The sequence below is a fragment of the Lithobates pipiens genome, unplaced genomic scaffold (genome assembly GCF_037356315.1).
Source record: "Lithobates pipiens isolate NorthernLeopardFrog02 unplaced genomic scaffold, aLitPip1_a1.2 Scaffold_8, whole genome shotgun sequence".
Taxonomy (NCBI): Eukaryota; Metazoa; Chordata; class Amphibia; order Anura; family Ranidae; genus Lithobates; species Lithobates pipiens.
Window position 1 is genome coordinate 62319021 of NW_027507903.1, and position 19759 is coordinate 62338779.

Genomic DNA, 19759 nt, shown 5'->3' on the forward strand with positions numbered 1-19759 from the left:
GACCAAGTGTTCTTTAGCAACCATCAGGCATGTATGTGCACATCATTTGTAAAAGATAATTAATGTGGACAGTGTGCATGTGTGCCTGTCACTAGTTAGTTGAGACCAAAGAGCATGCTGAAGCAAGAAACCACAGGTTGTGTTATCATGCAACGAATGTTAAGCCTGTTAAGCAGCACACATTGGTGAAAACTTGGCCCTTATAATTAAGATGCAAATGTGCATGTCTCTGCATTACATCTTGGACAAACATGAATGTGTACATTGCCCATTCTTGTTATCTTTTTATATGGTGCAAATACTACTAATAAAAGTTATATTAAAAACAAAAACAAATAAGATGCATAAGCGTCAAGATGGGGTGCTGAAACCAATACTGGCCTAATTAACATCTGCAACCTGATTGTGAATTTATTGGCAATAGATCGAGCTAAGAGACATAAGGACAGCAAATGACATACAAACACTGAAAAATAGGAACTTTGGCTTCCCTGGAAATTCCTTACCTTTAAGTATTGTACAGGACACAGAACTTGTATTCCTAGACCATGGGTTACATGTACCCTATCTTCAGGTGAATGGGCAATGGAAAAAAAAAACTTTATGCTGGGACTGCCAACCCTGCCAACTCTGTGATACTCTGGTTCTTTAGCAAGAAATAAGAAGTAACCAAGACATAGAGGGGAGGTGTCTGTGACTTGCACTGTACTCCATGATAAGAAATGTACAGGTAAGTAAAAATGTCCTAATATCTTTATATGAGCAACCCCCCCCCCCAAAAAAAAGTCCTGATTAAGAATAAAATGCATAAGGCAGAAACTTGTTTTTTTTAAGGGTAATTAGGGCCAGATACTGATCAAGACCAAACCGAAGCAACACCAAAATGTGAGAGATATTAGCTTCCTGTTCTCACATCAGGCAAAGAAAGCCATCGATAAGTTGACATTTCTCTTAATGAGCAAGGTTAAAATAACAGAATCAGAATTAACCCTATTCCTTTAGGAATTGGATTTCAAGAGTTTCATGCTGCTAAAACCAGTTACACAGATGCCAGATGGAATGAGGGGCCTTGGGCCAGTAAGTCTAGTCTGTCTGGAAGAGGCCAAGGCTTGTCAACAAGTTGAGTACGTCTGTGTACCACGTTCTCCTGAGAGAGTTTGGTGCAAGGAGAATCATCAGAACCCTTCCCTCTACCTTGTGTAGCAGTTGAGGAAGGATCTTCATTGGAGGGAAGGCATAAACCAGCTTGAACTGAGCCCAAGGAATCCCCAGAGTATCTACAACAAAGGCTAGAGGATCCCTGGTCTTGGCCAAAGATTTGTTCAGCTTCTTGATGAATCTGGAATCCATGGTATCCACATCTGGTATCCCTCACTTTGACTTTTTAAATGTCTTTGGGTGCTTAGGAAGTCCATTTGCCTATTATCCACTTCATGTGTATGTGTATAGCTGAGAGAAAAAAAAATGTGTCTCTGCTCAGAATATCAGACTTGTTTCCTTTAAGGCTGGTTGACTTCTACCTTTTCCTTGATGGTTTAGCATTGGACAATTGAATTAGCTTTTTCCATGTCATGTGTATGTTGGATTGAAAAAGTCTGGAGTGAAAATGGGCAAAGGGAACTGCACCAAAGGAGGCTACGGATAAGCCCAGAACTCTCATGCAGAAGCAAACTGAGGGGTGATGTTTAGTTCTGAGATTCCACATGTGGGACGTTAGGGAAGAAACTTCCTTCTGAGGAATATTCTGTTTTGGGCTGTGTCCAAGATTAGTCCCACGTACTCCAGACTGACAGTGTCAGGGCTGGAGAGACTTTGGAAAGTTGATCATACAGCTGAAGTTTTGAAGAAGATTTTTTTGGTCTTTGGCAGACAAGGTTATACATTAAGAGTCCTTCAGTAGGAAATTGTTCTGGTAAACTGTGATATGAATGCCCTGGGTACGCAGAATAACCAGAAGTGGGACAAGCCCTTTTGTAAACCTGCGGGGTGCAGAGGAAATACCAAATGGTAGTGCTACAAATTGGAAGGTCTCCCACAGCAAAATTCAGAAAGTGCTAATGTGAAAGGAAGATGGAAATATGTAGATAAACATCCTGTATTTCTACTTATGCTAGAAATCCCCTTTGAGATAAGCAATGGTAGATCTCACTGATCCCTGATCAGGTTCCTGATCACTGTTCATTTGTCTTGTTCAGTTAGTAACAGTCTGGAAAATTAAGACGGCAGCAATTGCTGTCTGCAGGACAACCTGCAAGGGCAAAGAATGCCCTTAAGAAAGTGTAAGGTGTTTACTGAAACTAAAATGTTAGGATCCAGTGCCAGAACAACCCATTTCTTCTTAAAAATCCTTTTCGATAGGATACATTTCAGCAAAAAGCTTTGGAGGAGTGAATTCCTTTATTAGGATTGGGCCTGTGACCTGCCATTGCCAAATGAGGGGATCCCCAGTGGGGTGCTCACAGTTATAGAGTATGGAATAAAAGGAGTTTTAGTTGTCCAGATACAGGAGCCACTACAACCCAGGTGCCATGTTCAAGTGGCTGTCCCTTTATAGGATGGCAGCAGGAGTGCAGCATCGTGCTGAGCGCATTTTAGGCTGAAAAAGGTAGGTGGAGATGCATCATCGTGATGCAGTTACCTCTTCTTCCCAAGACTAAGTCTAGATAGTAGGAGATGACTGCCAAATTTAAATTGTTCAAGGCAAGAAGCAAGGGCCCAGACTTTTCCCGTCATGGTGGGCATTCCCACCATGGGGACTTCAGGGTCAGGGAACCATAGATATAGACCCTGGCCCTGTAACGCACCCTGTGGCTAAATACACATTGCCAAGGTGAGTACCTAACACAGGATTCCATTTAGTGGGGTTCAGGTACGGTCCCCAAGGTACACACCAAGAGTAAGCGATGCAGAAACTGCTAGGTAGCCATAGGCAGTAATCAGTCAGATCTTGATAGAAGCTTCAGAGAAAAAAACAACGTTTCAAAAAAGAAAATTCTTAAAAACAACACAGCCATCTCCAAAACACACTATAAAAAAATGAATAAATGGAACCTCATGGAGTGGGCAGGGTTATATGAGTGTACACTAGCATATTTTGTGTCCAATCACCTGAAGGTGTCCCACATGAAACTCATGAATAAAAGCCCCATGTCCTGCACCGTACAATTAAAGGGGTTGTAAAGGCTCGTGTTTTTTCACCTTAATGCATCCTATGCACTAAGGTGCAAAAACACCAAAAACACCTGGCAGTCACTGCCCCCCCCCCCCCCCCGCATCTTCTTCGGTGAGGACATGCCGTCCTTCTCTCCACGGAGTCCCGGCTTTGATTGGATAGATTGACAGCAGCGCAGCCATTGGCTCCCACTGCTGTCAATCTAATCCAATAACCCAGTGGTGCGGCCGAGTCATAGATTCAGCTTCTGTGAACGCTGAATGAATGACTCGGGAGTCTGCCCGCAAGGTAACCTGCTTTCACTAGGGGGTTATTTAATGCGGGGAAGAGCCGTGAAAGCCGCCGGGGGTCCCCAGAAAAGGATGTTCCAGGCCACTCTGTGCAAAACGAGCTGCACAGTGGAGGTAAGTATGACATATTTGTTATTTAAAAAACAAATAAAAAAAACAAAGCTTTAGTATCACTTTAAGATATAAAGTAATTCCAGGGCAAACACTCCCCCCCTCTTCCAAAAAGTGCCTAATGGGTTAAAGCACATATTGCTCACAGAAAACAAAAATATTTATTAAGGAATCATTGGAACATATGAACCCAGCAAGTAAATCAAAATTGACCAAGAATAAACAGAACATAAACAATGATATGTTTTAGGTTTTTCTTAGCCCTTGTACACACGGTCCGACAACCAAATCCGACGGATTCATTCCAGAAGAGGTCCGGAAGTGATGTTGCATACACACGGTCGGACAAAGTTGTCAGAAAATCCGATTGTACATAACGTGATGACGTTATTTCATTACAACGGGACTACGTCGAGGCTAGTAGCCAATAGCTTTGGTCTAGGAATTTGATCTGAGCATGCGTGGCACTTTGTCCGTCGGAGTAGGCTACACATGATGTCCGATTGGAGCATTTTGTTGGAAAATTTGACCGGCAAGTTGGAAAAGTTGGTCCGTCGGATATTCCGACGGAAACAGTCCGATGCAGACCACACACAGTCGGAATATCCGACAAAACGGTCCGATAGGACACAGTCCGTCTGAGTCTCCGACCGCGTGTACAAGGGCTAACACAGTCTGAAGTAAAAAGAGAATGTATTTTCTTATAGAGGCAAGGCCTACTATCTCATCAACATGGATATTTTAAAAACTGAACAGAAGTTTTAGCCCTTTCTATGCAAATACAAATAAAAAACACTTTAAGATGAACCTGTGAGAAAAGGGGGTGAGGGCAGAAAAGGTGGCACACCTATTTGCACACACCTCCAGCTGCCTTGGATCTGTTGTTTAGCACACCAAAATCTGGATGACCTGTACTGGATATAACTAAACATGCTTGTTGATGGATCTATCCTTGCCCCATCCTGTCAGGTAAACCTTACCATTGCTTAGAAGGCCACTCATGCTTGTGATGGACAAACTGTAACATGCTTCTCAAAGAAGGGAGTGTGGCCGTTACCTCTGATCAGAAAGTTTGTACAGTTACCTAATGTACAGAGCAGCTCTGCTTTTGAGTTCCTAAATGAACATACCAAAGATTCAAGGCAGCTTTCCTACAACTGGCGTACCTTGGGCTTCTTCCTGTTTTTGTCTTCATCTTATCTCCTTATGTAATATCATACAGTAGAGGTGTTAGGCATACAACATATATTGATCCATTGAAAATGACTTACGTCTCATGAGTGCCAAAAAAGAAGATTGGAAATTTATTTGCTGGGGGTTTCACAGCTCCTTCCGGTAGTTCATCAATCTGTTAAAGATAAAAATATATTCAGATTTTTACTGAAAAATCTCTGTGCATAAATCTTTATAAGCTTTCTTTTTTTACTGAAACCAAAATAATGTATATACATATTGTATTAAGAATATTAGTTCTTTAAAGCTTACTTACATGCTACCACTTACATACCGCTTAAAAATGGCTTTTAAAAAAGAGCTCTTTAATGTCTATTGATTCTTTTTTGTTCATGTGTGTATGATGAGATTACAACCTCCCAAACATTAACTGTATATACCGAAGGAACTGTCCAGCTTTATTTGTCTTTATGAATGAATAAAATTAAGGAGTGTAGGAAAAGGACAATTCTTTACCGCTAAATAATGTTAAGTAGATAGACTGGTTGATACGCGGTACAAGTCTCGGTTTTGCAGGAGATTCATACTGCGTATGGGCAAGCTGCATCGATCGATCAACTTTGGTACAACCAGCAGGCTGGATTTTAATTGCGATTATCACTAGTGGCTGCTATAGCCACTTACAATAATCACTGTCTTCTCCCGGCAGGGGCAGACAGTGGCTTGGCAAGAGGGATTCCCACATCAACACTGTCTGTGTTGATGGGGAAATCAAATACATTTCTTTCCTGCAACAAAGAAATTTGCTCTGTGGATGGCCGGCCTAAGACACTTTCAATTGAACTCTCCTACACAATGGACAATTGACGTAGCAGTAAGATCACTAATATACCACTGTACCAATCAATGGGGTTGATTTATTAAAACTGACCCACTCGGAATCACTCAGCAATGCATTCAGCAGCTGTGCATGATAGCCAATCAGCTTCTAACTTCAGCTATTTCAATTAAGTTTTCACAAAAAAAGGAAGCCGATTGGTTTCTAGGCAGAGCTGCACCAGATTTTGCACTCTCCAGTTTTAGTAAATCAGCAGCTACCTTAACCACTTAAGCAACGGGCCTATTTTTCAAACTTGTTGTTTACAAGTCAAAATCATTATTTTTTTGCTAGAAAATTACTTAGCACCCCCAAACATGAGATTATATATATATATTTATATATATTTTATTTCTAATACCCTAGAGAATAAAATGGCGCTCGTTGCAATACTTTCTGCCCAGCGGTCTTACAAGCGCACTTTTTTGTAAAAAATACACCTTTTTGAATTAAAAAATAAGACAACAGTAAAGTTAGACCAATTTTTTTTATATTGTGAAAGATAATGTTACGTCGAGTAAATTGATACCCAACATGTCACGCTTCAAAATTGTGCCCGCTCGTGGAATGGCGATAAACTTTTATCCCTAAAAATCTCCAAAAGCAATGTTTAAAAAACTCTACAGGTTGCATGTTTTGAGTTTAAGGAGGTCTAGGGCTAGAATTATTGCTCTCGCTCTGACGATCGCAATGATACCTCACATGTGTGGTTTAAACAACGTTTTCATATGCGGGCGCTACTCAGGTACTTCTGCACACAAGCTTGGCGGTGCACGTTTAAATTATTTTTTTTCTTATTTATTTAACTTTTTAATTGTTATTTTTACACTGTTCTTTAAAAAAAAAAAAAAAAATGTCTCAGTTTTGTAAACATCCATTGTAGCAGAAAAAAAGCATGACCTCTTAAATATGGGTCAAAAGGACCTCAGATCTCATATTTACACTAACATGTAATCAAAAAAATAAAATAAATGTTGTTTGAAAAAAATAAAATAGTGTCCCCTTTAAGAGCTATGGGCAGAAGTGACGTTTTGATGCAATTTTTTTTTAAATTTTGGTTTGGGGTTCCCCTTAGGCTCGGTTCACACAGGGGGCGACGCGAGGCGACACGACTTGCCGCGCCGCGACCTGCCGCGATCTCAGCGGGACTTGCAAATGACTTCTGTATAGAAGTCAATGCAAGTCGCCCGAGGTCGCCCAAAAGTAGTACAGGAACCTTTTTTCTAAGTCGGAGCGACTCGAGTCGCTCCTCTTAGAATGGTTCCGTAGTACAGAATGGGGGCGACTTGTCAGGTCGCGGCACGGCAAGTCGTGTCGCCTCGTGTCGCCCCCTGTGTGAACCGAGCCTTAATATTCATACCAGACCCAAAGGACTTGGTATGGATTTTTGGGGGGGGGCCCACATGCCATTTTTTTTAATGACTTTTATCTGTATTGCTGAGACCCGACAATTAATTATAGCCGCGAGTAGTTTTAAAAGACTTTTTTTCCTTTAGAAATGTAATTTTGTGCAGGGACTGTTCTAAACATGGGAAAAATGCGCCACTTTACAGGCATATTATAGACACCCCCCAGGTACGAAATTTAAAGGAATATTTCACTTTTATTGTTTTCACATTATTAAAATCACTGCTCCCGAAAAAACTGACGTTTTTATAACTTTTTTTTGCATTGATCCATGTCCCCTGGGGCAGGACCCAGGTCCCCAAACACTTTTTATGAAAATTACATGCATATTAACCCTTAAAATTAGCACTTTTGATTTTTCACGTTCGTGTCCCATAGACTTTAACGCTGTTCACACAAATTTTTTGCCTGTCCGCATGTTCTGCTGCGAACCAAACCAGGGGGGGTGTTCGGCTCATCCCTACTTATAATGCCAATCATGACAGGTTTTCTTTGAACATATTTTTATAACACACACACATACATGATATTTTATTACACTATACATATAAGCTCAAACGTTCTGCATTTGTAATCATAAAACATACCTTTCTTTGATTAATCACACACGCTGACATGTGCAGGTCAACAATTGATATTGCACTGACATAAGACTCGTGATACCTTTGTCTGACTAATTTAGTACAATTAACCATTTGGGAAACAGTTGCAATGATAATTTATATGTAAATGGAGACTTGGACAGTAATACAGCTTTCAGCAAAGACAAAAGGAAACAAATATAGTCACTGACCACACAGCAATCACTGATAACAAAGAAGCTGCATGTATTACTAGAAAACACCTATGTTTCAAATGAAGCAATCACATACTGTGATCATCAGCCTATTGTAGTTTGACAATCCCAAAAATATTTGAACATGTATGTTAACATCAGTAGAATCAAATTGAAATCACATGAAAATTTCAGAGCCTCTGCCAATACTAACATAAAAGGAACCAGACATGTGATTCCAGTTAAAATGAGCCTGGACTGGAGTCAACATCGTGTTTTCCCAATAGATCCAGCTCTGGAAGGCGGCTAGAGAAAACATGGAGATCGTTTTCTTTCTTACAACTGTAGCGAAGGCCGTGGAATGAAGAAAACACGGCAGAAGCCATGGAGGTGTGGTGATCCTCGTAAAATCATGTGTGCAGCCGGAGTCTGCTCAACCTCCATTATCACAAACAGCTCTCTCAGGGAGACAACCTTCCAGCCATCCCCATCTATATTGTAGGAAGAATAACACTGGAGACATTTACTATCCCCATTATACCAGACCTTATAGATTTTATAGACTCATTTAAAAAAATCATTCCTTTCTCTGGTTAGCTGTTTATTTCAAAGACACGAACAGAGCCAAAAGACAGCACATCCCGTTCAGTAAGATTTGGCTTTATTTAGGGCTCACTTACACCAGATAACGCCAAACACATTTTAAGTACAGTATACAAGCATACGCTAAATGAATGTATTTCAATGAACCTTGTTTACACTCCTGTGGGGATCTCATGTTTGCTTGCCGCCCGACCTATAATAGCAGCTTTACTGCTACAGTGCGGCCGCTCTGTGCAGAATCATATATATATATATATATATATATATATATATATATATATACACACACACACACACACAAACACACACACACACACGTGATTCAGCACTTCCAGGTAGGGGGGTGCACAGTCATGCCACGCTGTACTTATTTCATTGTTTTTCCCCACCAATGGACCTTTCTTTTGGCTGTATTTGATCACCACTGGGCTTTTCATTGGCTGGCACCCGCTGATCGCCTTCTGCTGTGACTAATCACAGCAGAAGCTGATCAGCGGGTGCCAGCCAATGGATGACCACTGGCACCTGCTGATCGGTGAGGTGACACACTGGATGCAGCTCTGTCTATGTAAACCAGGCAGAGCCCCATCCTGTCAGCAGGGATGTCCTGGATATTGTTTTCTGGCAAAGCAGGGAATAAAATCCAGCACATCCCCTAGTGAAAGCACCTCACAGTACACAAAACTGATTAGGCACACATTTAACCCTTTAGTCTCCCTAGATGTTTAACCTTTTCCCTGCCAGTGTCATTAGTACAGTGACAGTGCATATTTTTAGCACTGATCACTGTATTAGCGTCACTGGTCCCCAAAAAAGTCTTATGCCCCGTACACACGTTCCGATTATCGTAAGACAGATCGTTTTGTTGTATACAACTAAGATCGAATACAACAGTGCAAAATCTGTGTAAGATTTTTGTCGTACGATTCTGGAAAAATCTTCCGTCGTGCGTAGCTACGTATTTTAAATGATGTCAAATACGTGTGACCTGTGTGTCCTTCTGGTTTATTTTCATGCTTCCGATCATGCGTGGCGTTTGTCGAATGACTTTTATCGGACGCATACTGTACTGGCTACACGATTGTCGTACGATGGGCTGTCATCCGACCAAAGTTTTCCTGTTTGTCCCTTTGGATTTGGTTGGACGGACTGTCGTGATCGGCTGTCGAAAGCTGCGTACTAACGATCAGATTATCAGACGATCTGTCCGAAAGCCCCTTTTGTGGTCCGATAATCGGAACGTGTGTACGGGGCATAAGTGTCAGATTATCTGCTGCAATATCACAGTACTGCTATAAGTCACTGATTACTGCCATGACTAGTATAAAAAAGGTAAATAAATCAATATACGCTTATTGTAATTTTTTTACCAAAAATATGTAGCACAATACATATTGGCCTAAACTTAAGAAGAAATTAGGTTTTCCTCATTTTTTTGGGGGGGGGGGGGGGGGGGGGTATGTTTTATAGCAGAAAGTAAAAAATATTGTTTTTTTTCTTCAGAACTGTTGGCCTTTTTTTGTTTTAAGTGCAAAAAATAAAAAATGCAGTGCTGAGCAAACCAAAAGAAGGCCCTATTTGTAGGGGGGGAGGGGGGTGGAAATTAGATACATGTCACTTATGTACAGTTTTGTATGACCATGCAAATGTCAGTTAAAGTATGCAGTGCTGAATAGCAAAAAATGGCCTGGTCATGAAGGGGGGTAAATCTTCCAGAGGTCAAGTGGTTAAACAAAGTAAATGCAACTCAGTAATAATAAATAAATAATAATAATAAAAAAATTATATATATATATATATATATATATATATATATATATATATATATACACACACATACACACACACACACATATAAATAATGCTTAAAAAACACACCACAAATTCAACATAGATGCACAGCAAACACATGCATGTAAAAGCGTATGCAGAGCTAAACACAGAATACTCTCAGTTCGCACCTATGTGTTTTTTGGTGCTTTTTGCAGAAACACAATACAGTCCATTTAACAGCTTCAGCCCCGGGAAACATTTTACCCCTTTCCTGACCAGAGCACTTTTTGCGATTCAGCACTGCGTCGCTATAACTGACAATTGCGTGGTCGTGCAACGTTGTACCCAAACAAAATTTACGTCCTTTTTTTCTCCAAAAATAAAGCTTTCCTTTGGTGGTATTTGATCACCTCTGTGGTTTTTATTTTTTGCCCTATAAACAAAAAAAGAGCAACAATTTTGAAAAAAAATGCAATGTATTTACTTTTTGCTATAATAAATAGCCCCCAAAAATATCCCCCAAAAATGTCCTGTTTAGGCCGATATGTATTCTTTTACATATTTTTGGTAAAAATAAAATAAAAATTGCAATAAGCGTATATTGATTGGTTTTGGCAAAAGTTGTAGTGTCTACAAAATAGGGATAGTTTTATGGCATTTTTCTTAATAATTTTTTTTTTTTTTTTACTAGTAATGGCGGCGATCTGTGATTTTTATCGGGACTGCAACATTATGGAGGACACATTGGACAATTTTGACACATTTTTGTGACCATTGGCATTTATACAGCGATCGGTGCTATAAAAATGCATTGATTATTGTAAAAATGTCACTGGCAGGGAAGCGGTTAACACCAGGGGGCGATCAAGGGGTTAACTGTGTTCCCTGGGAGGTGATTCTAACTGAAGGGGACTGTGTAGGGGAGATGACAGATCGCTGTTCATACTCTGAATGAACAGATGATTTGTCTCTTCTTCCTTCAGAGAGCCAGAAACTGTGTTTACACACACAGATCCCGGTTCTCTGTGTGTCAGCCTGGCGGTGATTGTGACCGTCAGGCACTTGCAACAGCCCCGGGGGTGAGCAGCGGGCTTGTGCACCCTCTAGTGGCCACAGGGCGAAGTGACTTTACATAACAACGCTTCACCCAGCCGTGCCATTCTGCCGCAGTACAACTGTGGCAGCTGGCCGGCAAGTGGTTAACATGGTTTGCTATGGGACATGTTCACATTTATGCTTTTTTCAGCTGCTGCATTTTTGGAAAGAGTCAGGGACTTTTTTAAATGCCAAAAAGTACTTCTTTTGCTTTTTTGGTCCAATAGACTTCAATGGAGAAGCTGCAGAAACGCATGTAAAGCATTTTTGCCACGATTTGGGTCTTTTAATCTGCCCAACAGCAAATTGGGCAAAATAAATAAATAAATAAATGAAAATCGCAGAAAAATTGTGTGTGCAAAAAAGCACAGCTAAAAGCACGGCTGAACCTGATCAAAAGCAAACTGCATAGGTGTGAACCAAGCCTAAGCAAACTTATGGCGCGTACATACGACCAGACTTTCCGGCAGACTAGGTCCAACGGTCTTCCTGGCGGACTTTCTGCGGAGTTCTGATGAACTTTCTGAACGAACAAACTTGGCCACACACAAACGGACTAAGTCCGTTGGAAAGTCTGTTCGTTTTGAACGTGATGACGTAAGATGGGACTAAAAAGGGAAGTTCAGTAGCCAATAGCTTCCCTTGCATCTTATTTGGTCCGTCGGACCAGCACACAGACGAACGGTTTTCCTGTCAGGAATTTAGTCCGTCGGACAGATTTGAAATGTGTTCTATTTCTAGGTTCGTCTAATTTTTTTTATGAGAAACGATCAGATTAGCCCACACACGATCGGATTGTCCAACTGACTGATTCTATCGGACCTAGTCTGCTGGAAAGTCCGGTCGTGTGTACGTGGCATCAAATAAAATGAAGGCTCATTTCCACCACAATCCCTGCGTCCAGTGTGCAGTTCTGTATGCACATTTTTTATGCATTTGTAATGCATTTGCAGTGCATCTGTTTAGGCGTAATTTTAGAATTTTTAATGATAACCAACGTTTGCTAAATAAGATTGTTGCTACATATTATAAATAAATAGGAAAATGCTATTTATAACCCCAAAAAACAATTGATATTGTGGATACGTAATGAAAAAGAATACGTAATGAAAACGGATTGTATATTGTTCTTACTTCTTTATTCCCAATATTTTACATCAGTGGTGCTCAACCTTTTAAAGAGTGAGGGCCACTTAAAACTTCCAATTTACGCACTCCTTGCCCCCTTACATGCCATATTTGGCATGTCATTTTTTTGGGCTGGGTGTCTAGTTTTGTGTGGGACTTCCTGTCCCACTTCCGGCCGCCTAGGTGACCCTTCCTCTCCCCCTAGGCGGCTCCTCCTTCTCTGCAATCTTCTGGGACACGTCACAGGTCCCAGAAGATTGCCTGTCCACTCGGAGAGCGCAACGCGACTCATGCATGCGCAGTGCGTGCCCGGCCATGAAGCCGCATGCTGTCACAACTGGGTGCCCACAGTTTCAATGGAGGCGCTGTGGAAAGCAGGGGGAGAGGAGTGAGGCTTTGTGCGGCCGCATCGCTGGACCGAGGTGATTGTTTATTAAAAGTCAGCAGCTACACTTTTTGTAGCTGCTGACTTTTAATAAACTAAACAAAGTCTGGAACTCCGCTTTAGGTGTTTTGGTAACCGGTCACAGGCTACAATGCAATGGTTCAGAATTTAGAATTTTTTATTTTGAATAGCATAATGAACAAATTCCTCAAGCAGCCGGCAGGTGGGAGAGGAGGAGAAGCCAGTTTTCAGCGGTTGCAGGAGAAAAATTGAGAGGATCGGTTTCTTTTTATGCTGCACCCACCTCAACCCCTGTCCAAGTGTAAAACATAATGTGGCAGGGAGGCTGCATGGACCCCCCTGGAGCATATGGCAATTGTGACCCCTGATGCTATACCAGTGGTTGGGGGGGGGGTAAGGTAAAAACACATTCCAACTATGTTGTTTTACTGCCCCCCAAACTGCAAATGTAAATGAGCCCTTACTGTCCTGAGCCCTCGATAAGGCTGCTTTCACACTGATTCAGGCGTATTAGTGAGCTTTCAGAAACTGCACAAAACACGCAAGATATATAGTGCTTTGCAAAATTATTCACCCCCCTTGGCTTTTTACCTATTTTGTTACATTACAGCCTTAAGTTCAATGTTCAATTTTTATTTAATCAGAATTGTACGCAATGGAACAGAACGCATTAGTCTAAGTTGGTGAAGTAAATAAAGAAAAATGTATACATAAAATTTTTCAGAAATAAAAAACGGATAATTGGCATGTGCGTATGTATTCACCCCCTTTGTTATGAAGCCCATAAAAGGCTCTGGGGCAACCAATTACCTTCAGAAGTCACATAATTAGTGAAACGATGTCCACCTGTGTGCAATCTAAGTGTCACATGATCTGTCATTACATATACACACCTTTTTGAAAGGCCCCAGAGGCTGCAACACCTAAGCAAGAGGCACCACTAACCAAACACTGCCATGAAGACCAAGGAACTCTCCAAACAAGTAAGGGACAATACAAAAAATATACACAGGGAAGGAGGTGACAAACCTTCAGGGACTTTTAACGGCATCAAATACAGATTATTTTATGAGAACCAGTAATGATCAAAAAACAGACCATGGGTAAAAATAAAATCTATAAATTTATTAACAACTACATAATATTCAAATTATCTAAAAACACAATGAATGTGAATACATCCAGCAGACAGCAACATTTTCAACAATTCATTCAATTTGAGTCAGGATAACTTTTACCACACTTGACATGTTTCACTCAAATCGAGTTTCATCAGAAGCTTTTTGTGGTACAAATTGCTTGTAATGCTGTATTGGATGATAAATGCAAAAAAAGGGGAAGAGACATTTAATAAATATAGTTGAAACATTGCAAAAAATGTTACAAAAACATATGATCAGGTATTCTGGGTCAAGCATAGATATATAAAATATAATAATAAAGGGGCATCAATAGCATATGGTCAAAGATATGGGAAATGCCAATCTCACCTGCAATGTGTGAAAAAAGATCGCAAATGGAAATCTGAAAAGTAAGGACAAAGGAGCAAAGTGTCGCAACAATTGCCCTTCTCACTGTCCCATTGATTCTGCAGGTAATTTTAAATAACAAACAATCTCTATGCTGTCGTTTGGTGTTACTCTTTGAGTGGTCGCAATTGTTGCGACACTGACAATTTATATTCTAATTAAAAACATATAATTTTTTTTCCTTATGTGAAACTTCAGACCTCTACTTTGGAAGTTCTCTCTGCAAGCATCTAATATCCTGGCGCTCCCACCTATTTTGAGGCTCCTTTGTCCTTACTTTTCAGCTTTCAATTTGCGATCTTTTTCACACATTGCAGGTGAGATCGGCATTTCCCATATCTTTGACCATATGCTATTGATGCCCCTTTATTATTATATTTTATATATCTATGCTTGACCCAGAATACCTGATCATATGTTTTTGTAACATTTTTTGTAATGTTTCAACTATATTTATTAAATGTCTCTTCCCCTTTTCTTGCATTTATCATGCAATACAGCATTACAAGCAATTTGTACCACAAAAAGCTCCTGATGAAACTCGAATTGAGTGAAACATGTCGACTGTGGTAAAAGTTATCCTGACTCAAATTGAATGAATTGTTGAAAATTTTGCTGTCTGCTGGATGTATTCACATTCATTGTGTTTTTAGATAATTTGAACATTATGTAGTTGTTAATAAATTTATAGATTTTATTTTTACCCATGGTCTGTTTTTTGATCATTACTGGTTCTCATAAACTAATCTTTATTTTATACCATTAAAAGTCCCTGGAGGTTTGTCACCTCCTTCCCTGTGTATATTTTTTTAAATTAAATTTTGGGATGTGGTATCTTTTGGTTTAGTTGCTCCACCTCGGTTCATAAACCAAGTAAGGGACAATGTTGTTGAGAAGTACAAGTCAGGGTTAGGTTATAAAAAATATCCAAATTTTTGATGATCCCTAGAAGCACCATCAAATCTATCATAACCAAATAGAAAGAACATGGCACAACAGTAAACCTGCCAAGAGACGGGCGCACACCAAAACTCACGGACTGGACAAGGAGGGCATTAATCAGAGAGGCAGCACAGAGACCTAAGGTAACCCTGGAGGAGCTGCAGAGTTCCATAGCAGAGACTGGAGTATCTGTACATAGGACGACAGTAAGCCTTACACTCCATAGAGTTGGGCTTTATGGCAGAGTGGCCAGAAGAAAGCCATGACTTTCAGCAAAAAACAAAATGGCACATTTTGAGTTTGTAAAAAGGAATGTGGAAGACTCCCAAAATGTATAGAAGGAAGGTGCTCTGGTCTGATGAGACTAAAATTTTACTTTTTGGCCATCAATGAAAACGCAATATCTGGTGCAAACCCAACACATCACATCACTCAAAGAACACCATCCCCACAGTGAAACATGGTGGTGGCAGCATCATGCTGTGGGGATGTTTTTCAGCAGTCTGGACTGGGAAACTGGTCAGAGTTGATGGAAAGATGGATGGTGCTAAATACAGGGATATTCTTGAGCAAAACCTGTACCACTCTGTGTGTGATTTGAGGCTAGGACAGAGGTTCACCTTCCAGCAGGACAATGACCCCAAACACATTGCTAAAGCAACACTTGAGTGGTTTAAGGGGAAACGTGTAAACGTGTTGGAATGGCCTAGTCAAAGCCCAGACCTCAATCCAATAGAAAATCTGTGGTCAGACAAAGATTGCTGTTCACAACCCCAAACTACCCAACCCAACTTGAAGGAGTTGGAGGAGTTTTGCAAGGAGGAATGGGCAAAAATCCCAGTGGTAAGATGTGTGAGGCTCATAGACACTTATCCAAAACGACTTGGAGCTGCGATAGCCGCAAAAAGTGGCTCTACAAAGTATTGACTTTAGGGGGGTGAACAGTAATGCACATTGACTTTTTCTGTTTTTTGGCCTATTTGTTGTTTGCTTCACAATAAAGAAAAAAAAAATCTTCAAAGTTGTGGGCATGTTCTATAAATTAAGTGATGCAAATCCTCAAACAATCCATGTTAATTCCAAGTTGTGAGGCAACAAAACACGAAAAATTCCAACGGGGTGAATACTTTTGCAAGGCACTGTAATAGAAGTGTGCTTCCCTAGTCTGAGGTCAAGGGCCACATCAGAGGGCTCTGAGGGCCACAAGTTGAGCACCCCTGTCTTACATAGAAGAGCAAAAATACTCAGGAACTATAAACCACAATCCATTATTTAAATGGGTTTTGGAGCCTTGGGTTCATAATGAACGAATGAATGACTTGTCTAGCGCTACCTATGCGAACTGAATCACCTCAGTGAGTAAATGTAACCCCAAAAAACATGTTTTATCCAACACACATCACTCTGCTAAAAGTCACTGCAGACCGGTTAACGAATTTGAATGGTATAATACAGCCATACTCGGATATTAATTAATCTTTTTTAAATACTCGCACCTTGGGGAGGGAGGTTCAGACGAGCCTCTCAGAAGACTTCTATCATATTGGAGGCTGAATTTATTCAACAAAAGAACACCATAAGGATTCAATTGACATAAAGCGCAAAGAGTAATTATGTTTTGTTAACCATACTAACCAATCAGAAAATCACCTTTCATTACTATGAACTTTTAAAGGATAAGTTCACCTTTCTGAACATGTTACCCCCATATTTAGGGTGTAACTAGGGTTACCACCTCATCCCTTTAAACCCGAATACACATATTAATTACAATTAATTACACAGATTTTGTGGCTGATTAAGGTGGTAATTAAACCCACATGGTGCCTTATCTGCATTAAATTAGCCTCAGAACTTGTGTCATTCATATGTGTTCGGGTTTAAAGGGATGAGGTGGCAACCATAGGTGTAACAGAGTTGCCACCTCATCCTTCAAACCCGACCACATATTAATTACACAGGTTCTGAGGCTAATTTGATGTGGATAAGCGAGTTTAATTACCACCTTAATCTGCCTCAGAACCTGTGTAATTAATATGTGTTCGGTTTTAATGGGATGAGGAGGTGTAACATGGAACATGTTCAACACCTGACTCCTTTCCCTCTGACCCCTCCCCCCACACTCCTCCTTGTGACAGCGAGCCAGGGATCTTCTCCCCGTACTCGCTGTCCCAATTCAAAGACAGCGCAGCCATGAGAGGCTCCGCCCCATCATTGATTCACATGTTCCTGTGAATCAATGAACTACAAGTTCTAACAGCCTTTAAAGTGGTTGTAAACCCTTACAAACCACTTTGACCTACAAGTAAGCCTAGATTAAGGCTTACCTGTAGGTCCAAGAAATATCTCCTAAACCTACACGGTTTAGGAGATATTTGCCAAAACACAGGCACCGCTGTCTATGGCGCATGCGCTGTAGACAGCGGCGCGCCGCAGTTAACAGCGATATGCCACGAGTGGCGGCTCCCGTGCGCATGCGCGGGAGTGACGTCATCGCGGCTCCGTCGAATGACAGCGCCGGAGCAGCGAGACCCACCAAGAAGATGGAGGCTCCGGACTACAGGGGACAGCGGTGACTTCGCTGGCTCCTGTGTCAGGTAAGTGACACATAATGGACTACTATGCAATGAATAGTAGTCCATTATGCTTTACCTTTGCAGGGAATCAAAGAGGAAGTAAACCCATCAGGGTTTACTTCCGCTTTAAGGCTTCCTGTCATTGTGTAACTGCCTGGCCATATCTGAGGTACAGGCAGAAAGGTACACAGACAGTCTGCATTACACCCACAATTTGCTGATTGGGGGTGCAATGCTTTACAAACTCCTAAAACTAAAAAAAATACAGCTTTTTTTTTCTTTACCTGCAAAGTCCCCTTTCACACACATGGACCCAACAGGTGTGCCTATCAGTTTTTCCGGAGGACCCCATAGGACCATCTATTACTCTTTATGGTGTGGCGGATGTCAACAGACATGTGTTCGTTGATACCCGCCAACATCCAATCCGATCCTGTCTACTAAAAACAGATGGATGGGGATCAGATGAGTCGGATGGAAACAGACAGGCAGTGTGTTTCCATCTGACAGCCCCCTAGAGAACAGCAGGCTGTGGCTATGTCTGCACTGCATTACTAGAGGGGACATGGACCTATCTTCTGCCTGCTGAGCGGGGATCAGCGGACAGATCCCCCGCTGAGCAGGCCACTCTGCTAGTGGCCTCCGCCAGTGTGAAAGGGGCCTTAACAGTTACCCACTGGTAAGATGTTTATTAAGAAAATAAATTGCCTAGGATCATTTGTGTTGTTGATAGGGCATAGGGCTCGGCATCGGGGGGGGGGGGGGGCAATTAAAACAGGCAGCTGAGCCATCGCAGCTAGGATGCTTTGCTTCATGGCATTTTTAAAATTCACCCTAAAGGGGATGTTTCGCTTCATGTCCTCCCCCCTCCTCTTGTTTTTGGTACTTTTTGAAAGGGGGAGGGAGCAGGTACCTGCTTTCTCCTGTAGCAATCTGACCACACGTTCTCCTTCCCTCAACCTTCTGGGACACGTCACAGGTGTCCATTCACAAAGCACAGTGCGGCTCGGGTATGCGCAGCGGGCTGTGAAGTCGCAAAGAATCAAAGCTGGCTGCGTACAGTAAACATGCCGGGCCGGGACCTGAAGACCAGTGAAGAAGTGGTTCCAGTGAGAACTGGCGCTGGACCCCTGGAATGCTTTTTTATTTAGACGTCAGCAGCTACAGTTTTTGCAGCTGCTGACACTTATTTTTTTCAGAAAATGCTGAACAGCTTTAACTTACGCTGCAGAGTTTGACAAGTGGCACCGCCTGTCTAACGCACTCATTAATACCAATGGTGCCGCAACACAATCGCAAGTCGAGTGCTTGGCTCCCAGCTGCGTCACCGTACTTGATTTATAAAAAATAAAATAAAAAAAATCAGGCATCATCAAGCGAATGGGACTGTCGGTGAGTCAACAGCGAGCGGGTCAGAGGAGAAGCTGCTGCGGGACACAGATGATAGTTGCTCTTTAAAAATGATGATTTATATCAAGTTGATTTCAATCAAATCCACCCTGTTACACAGAGCAGGTAAGTATAACGTTTGTTGTTTAAAAAAAAAAAAAAAAACACTTTTAGGCTCGGTTCACACATGGGGCGACACGACTTGCCGCGCCGGACCTGCCGCGACCTCAGCGGCGACTTGCAAATTACTTCTGTATAAAAGTCAATGCAAGTCGCCCGAGGTCGCCCAAAAGTAGTACAGGAACCTTTTTTCTAAGTCAGAGCGACTCGAGTCGCTCCTCTTAGAACAGTTCCGTAGTACAGAACGGGGGCGACTTGTCAGGTCGCGGCGCGGCAAGTCGTGCCGCGTCGTGCCGCCTCCTGTGTGAACCGAGCCTAAGTCCTCATGTTTATTGCTGCTGGTAAACGGACGTTTAGGGGCAGTTGGGCATTTTTGTTCAGCTCTCCCTGAAC

The 19759-nt window shown here is 41.6% G+C and overlaps 1 protein-coding gene across 1 annotated transcript in view; it reads right to left on the minus strand.

Moving 5' to 3' along the window:
• HDGFL3 (HDGF like 3) overlaps positions 1-19759 on the minus strand; it is a 109947-nt gene that overhangs the window by 63720 nt on the left and 26468 nt on the right. Inside the window, exon 2 of the mRNA XM_077472350.1 lies at positions 4845-4921. Within this exon, the coding sequence (XP_077328476.1) occupies positions 4845-4921 (77 nt within the window). The remainder of the gene's footprint in view (positions 1-4844; positions 4922-19759) is intronic.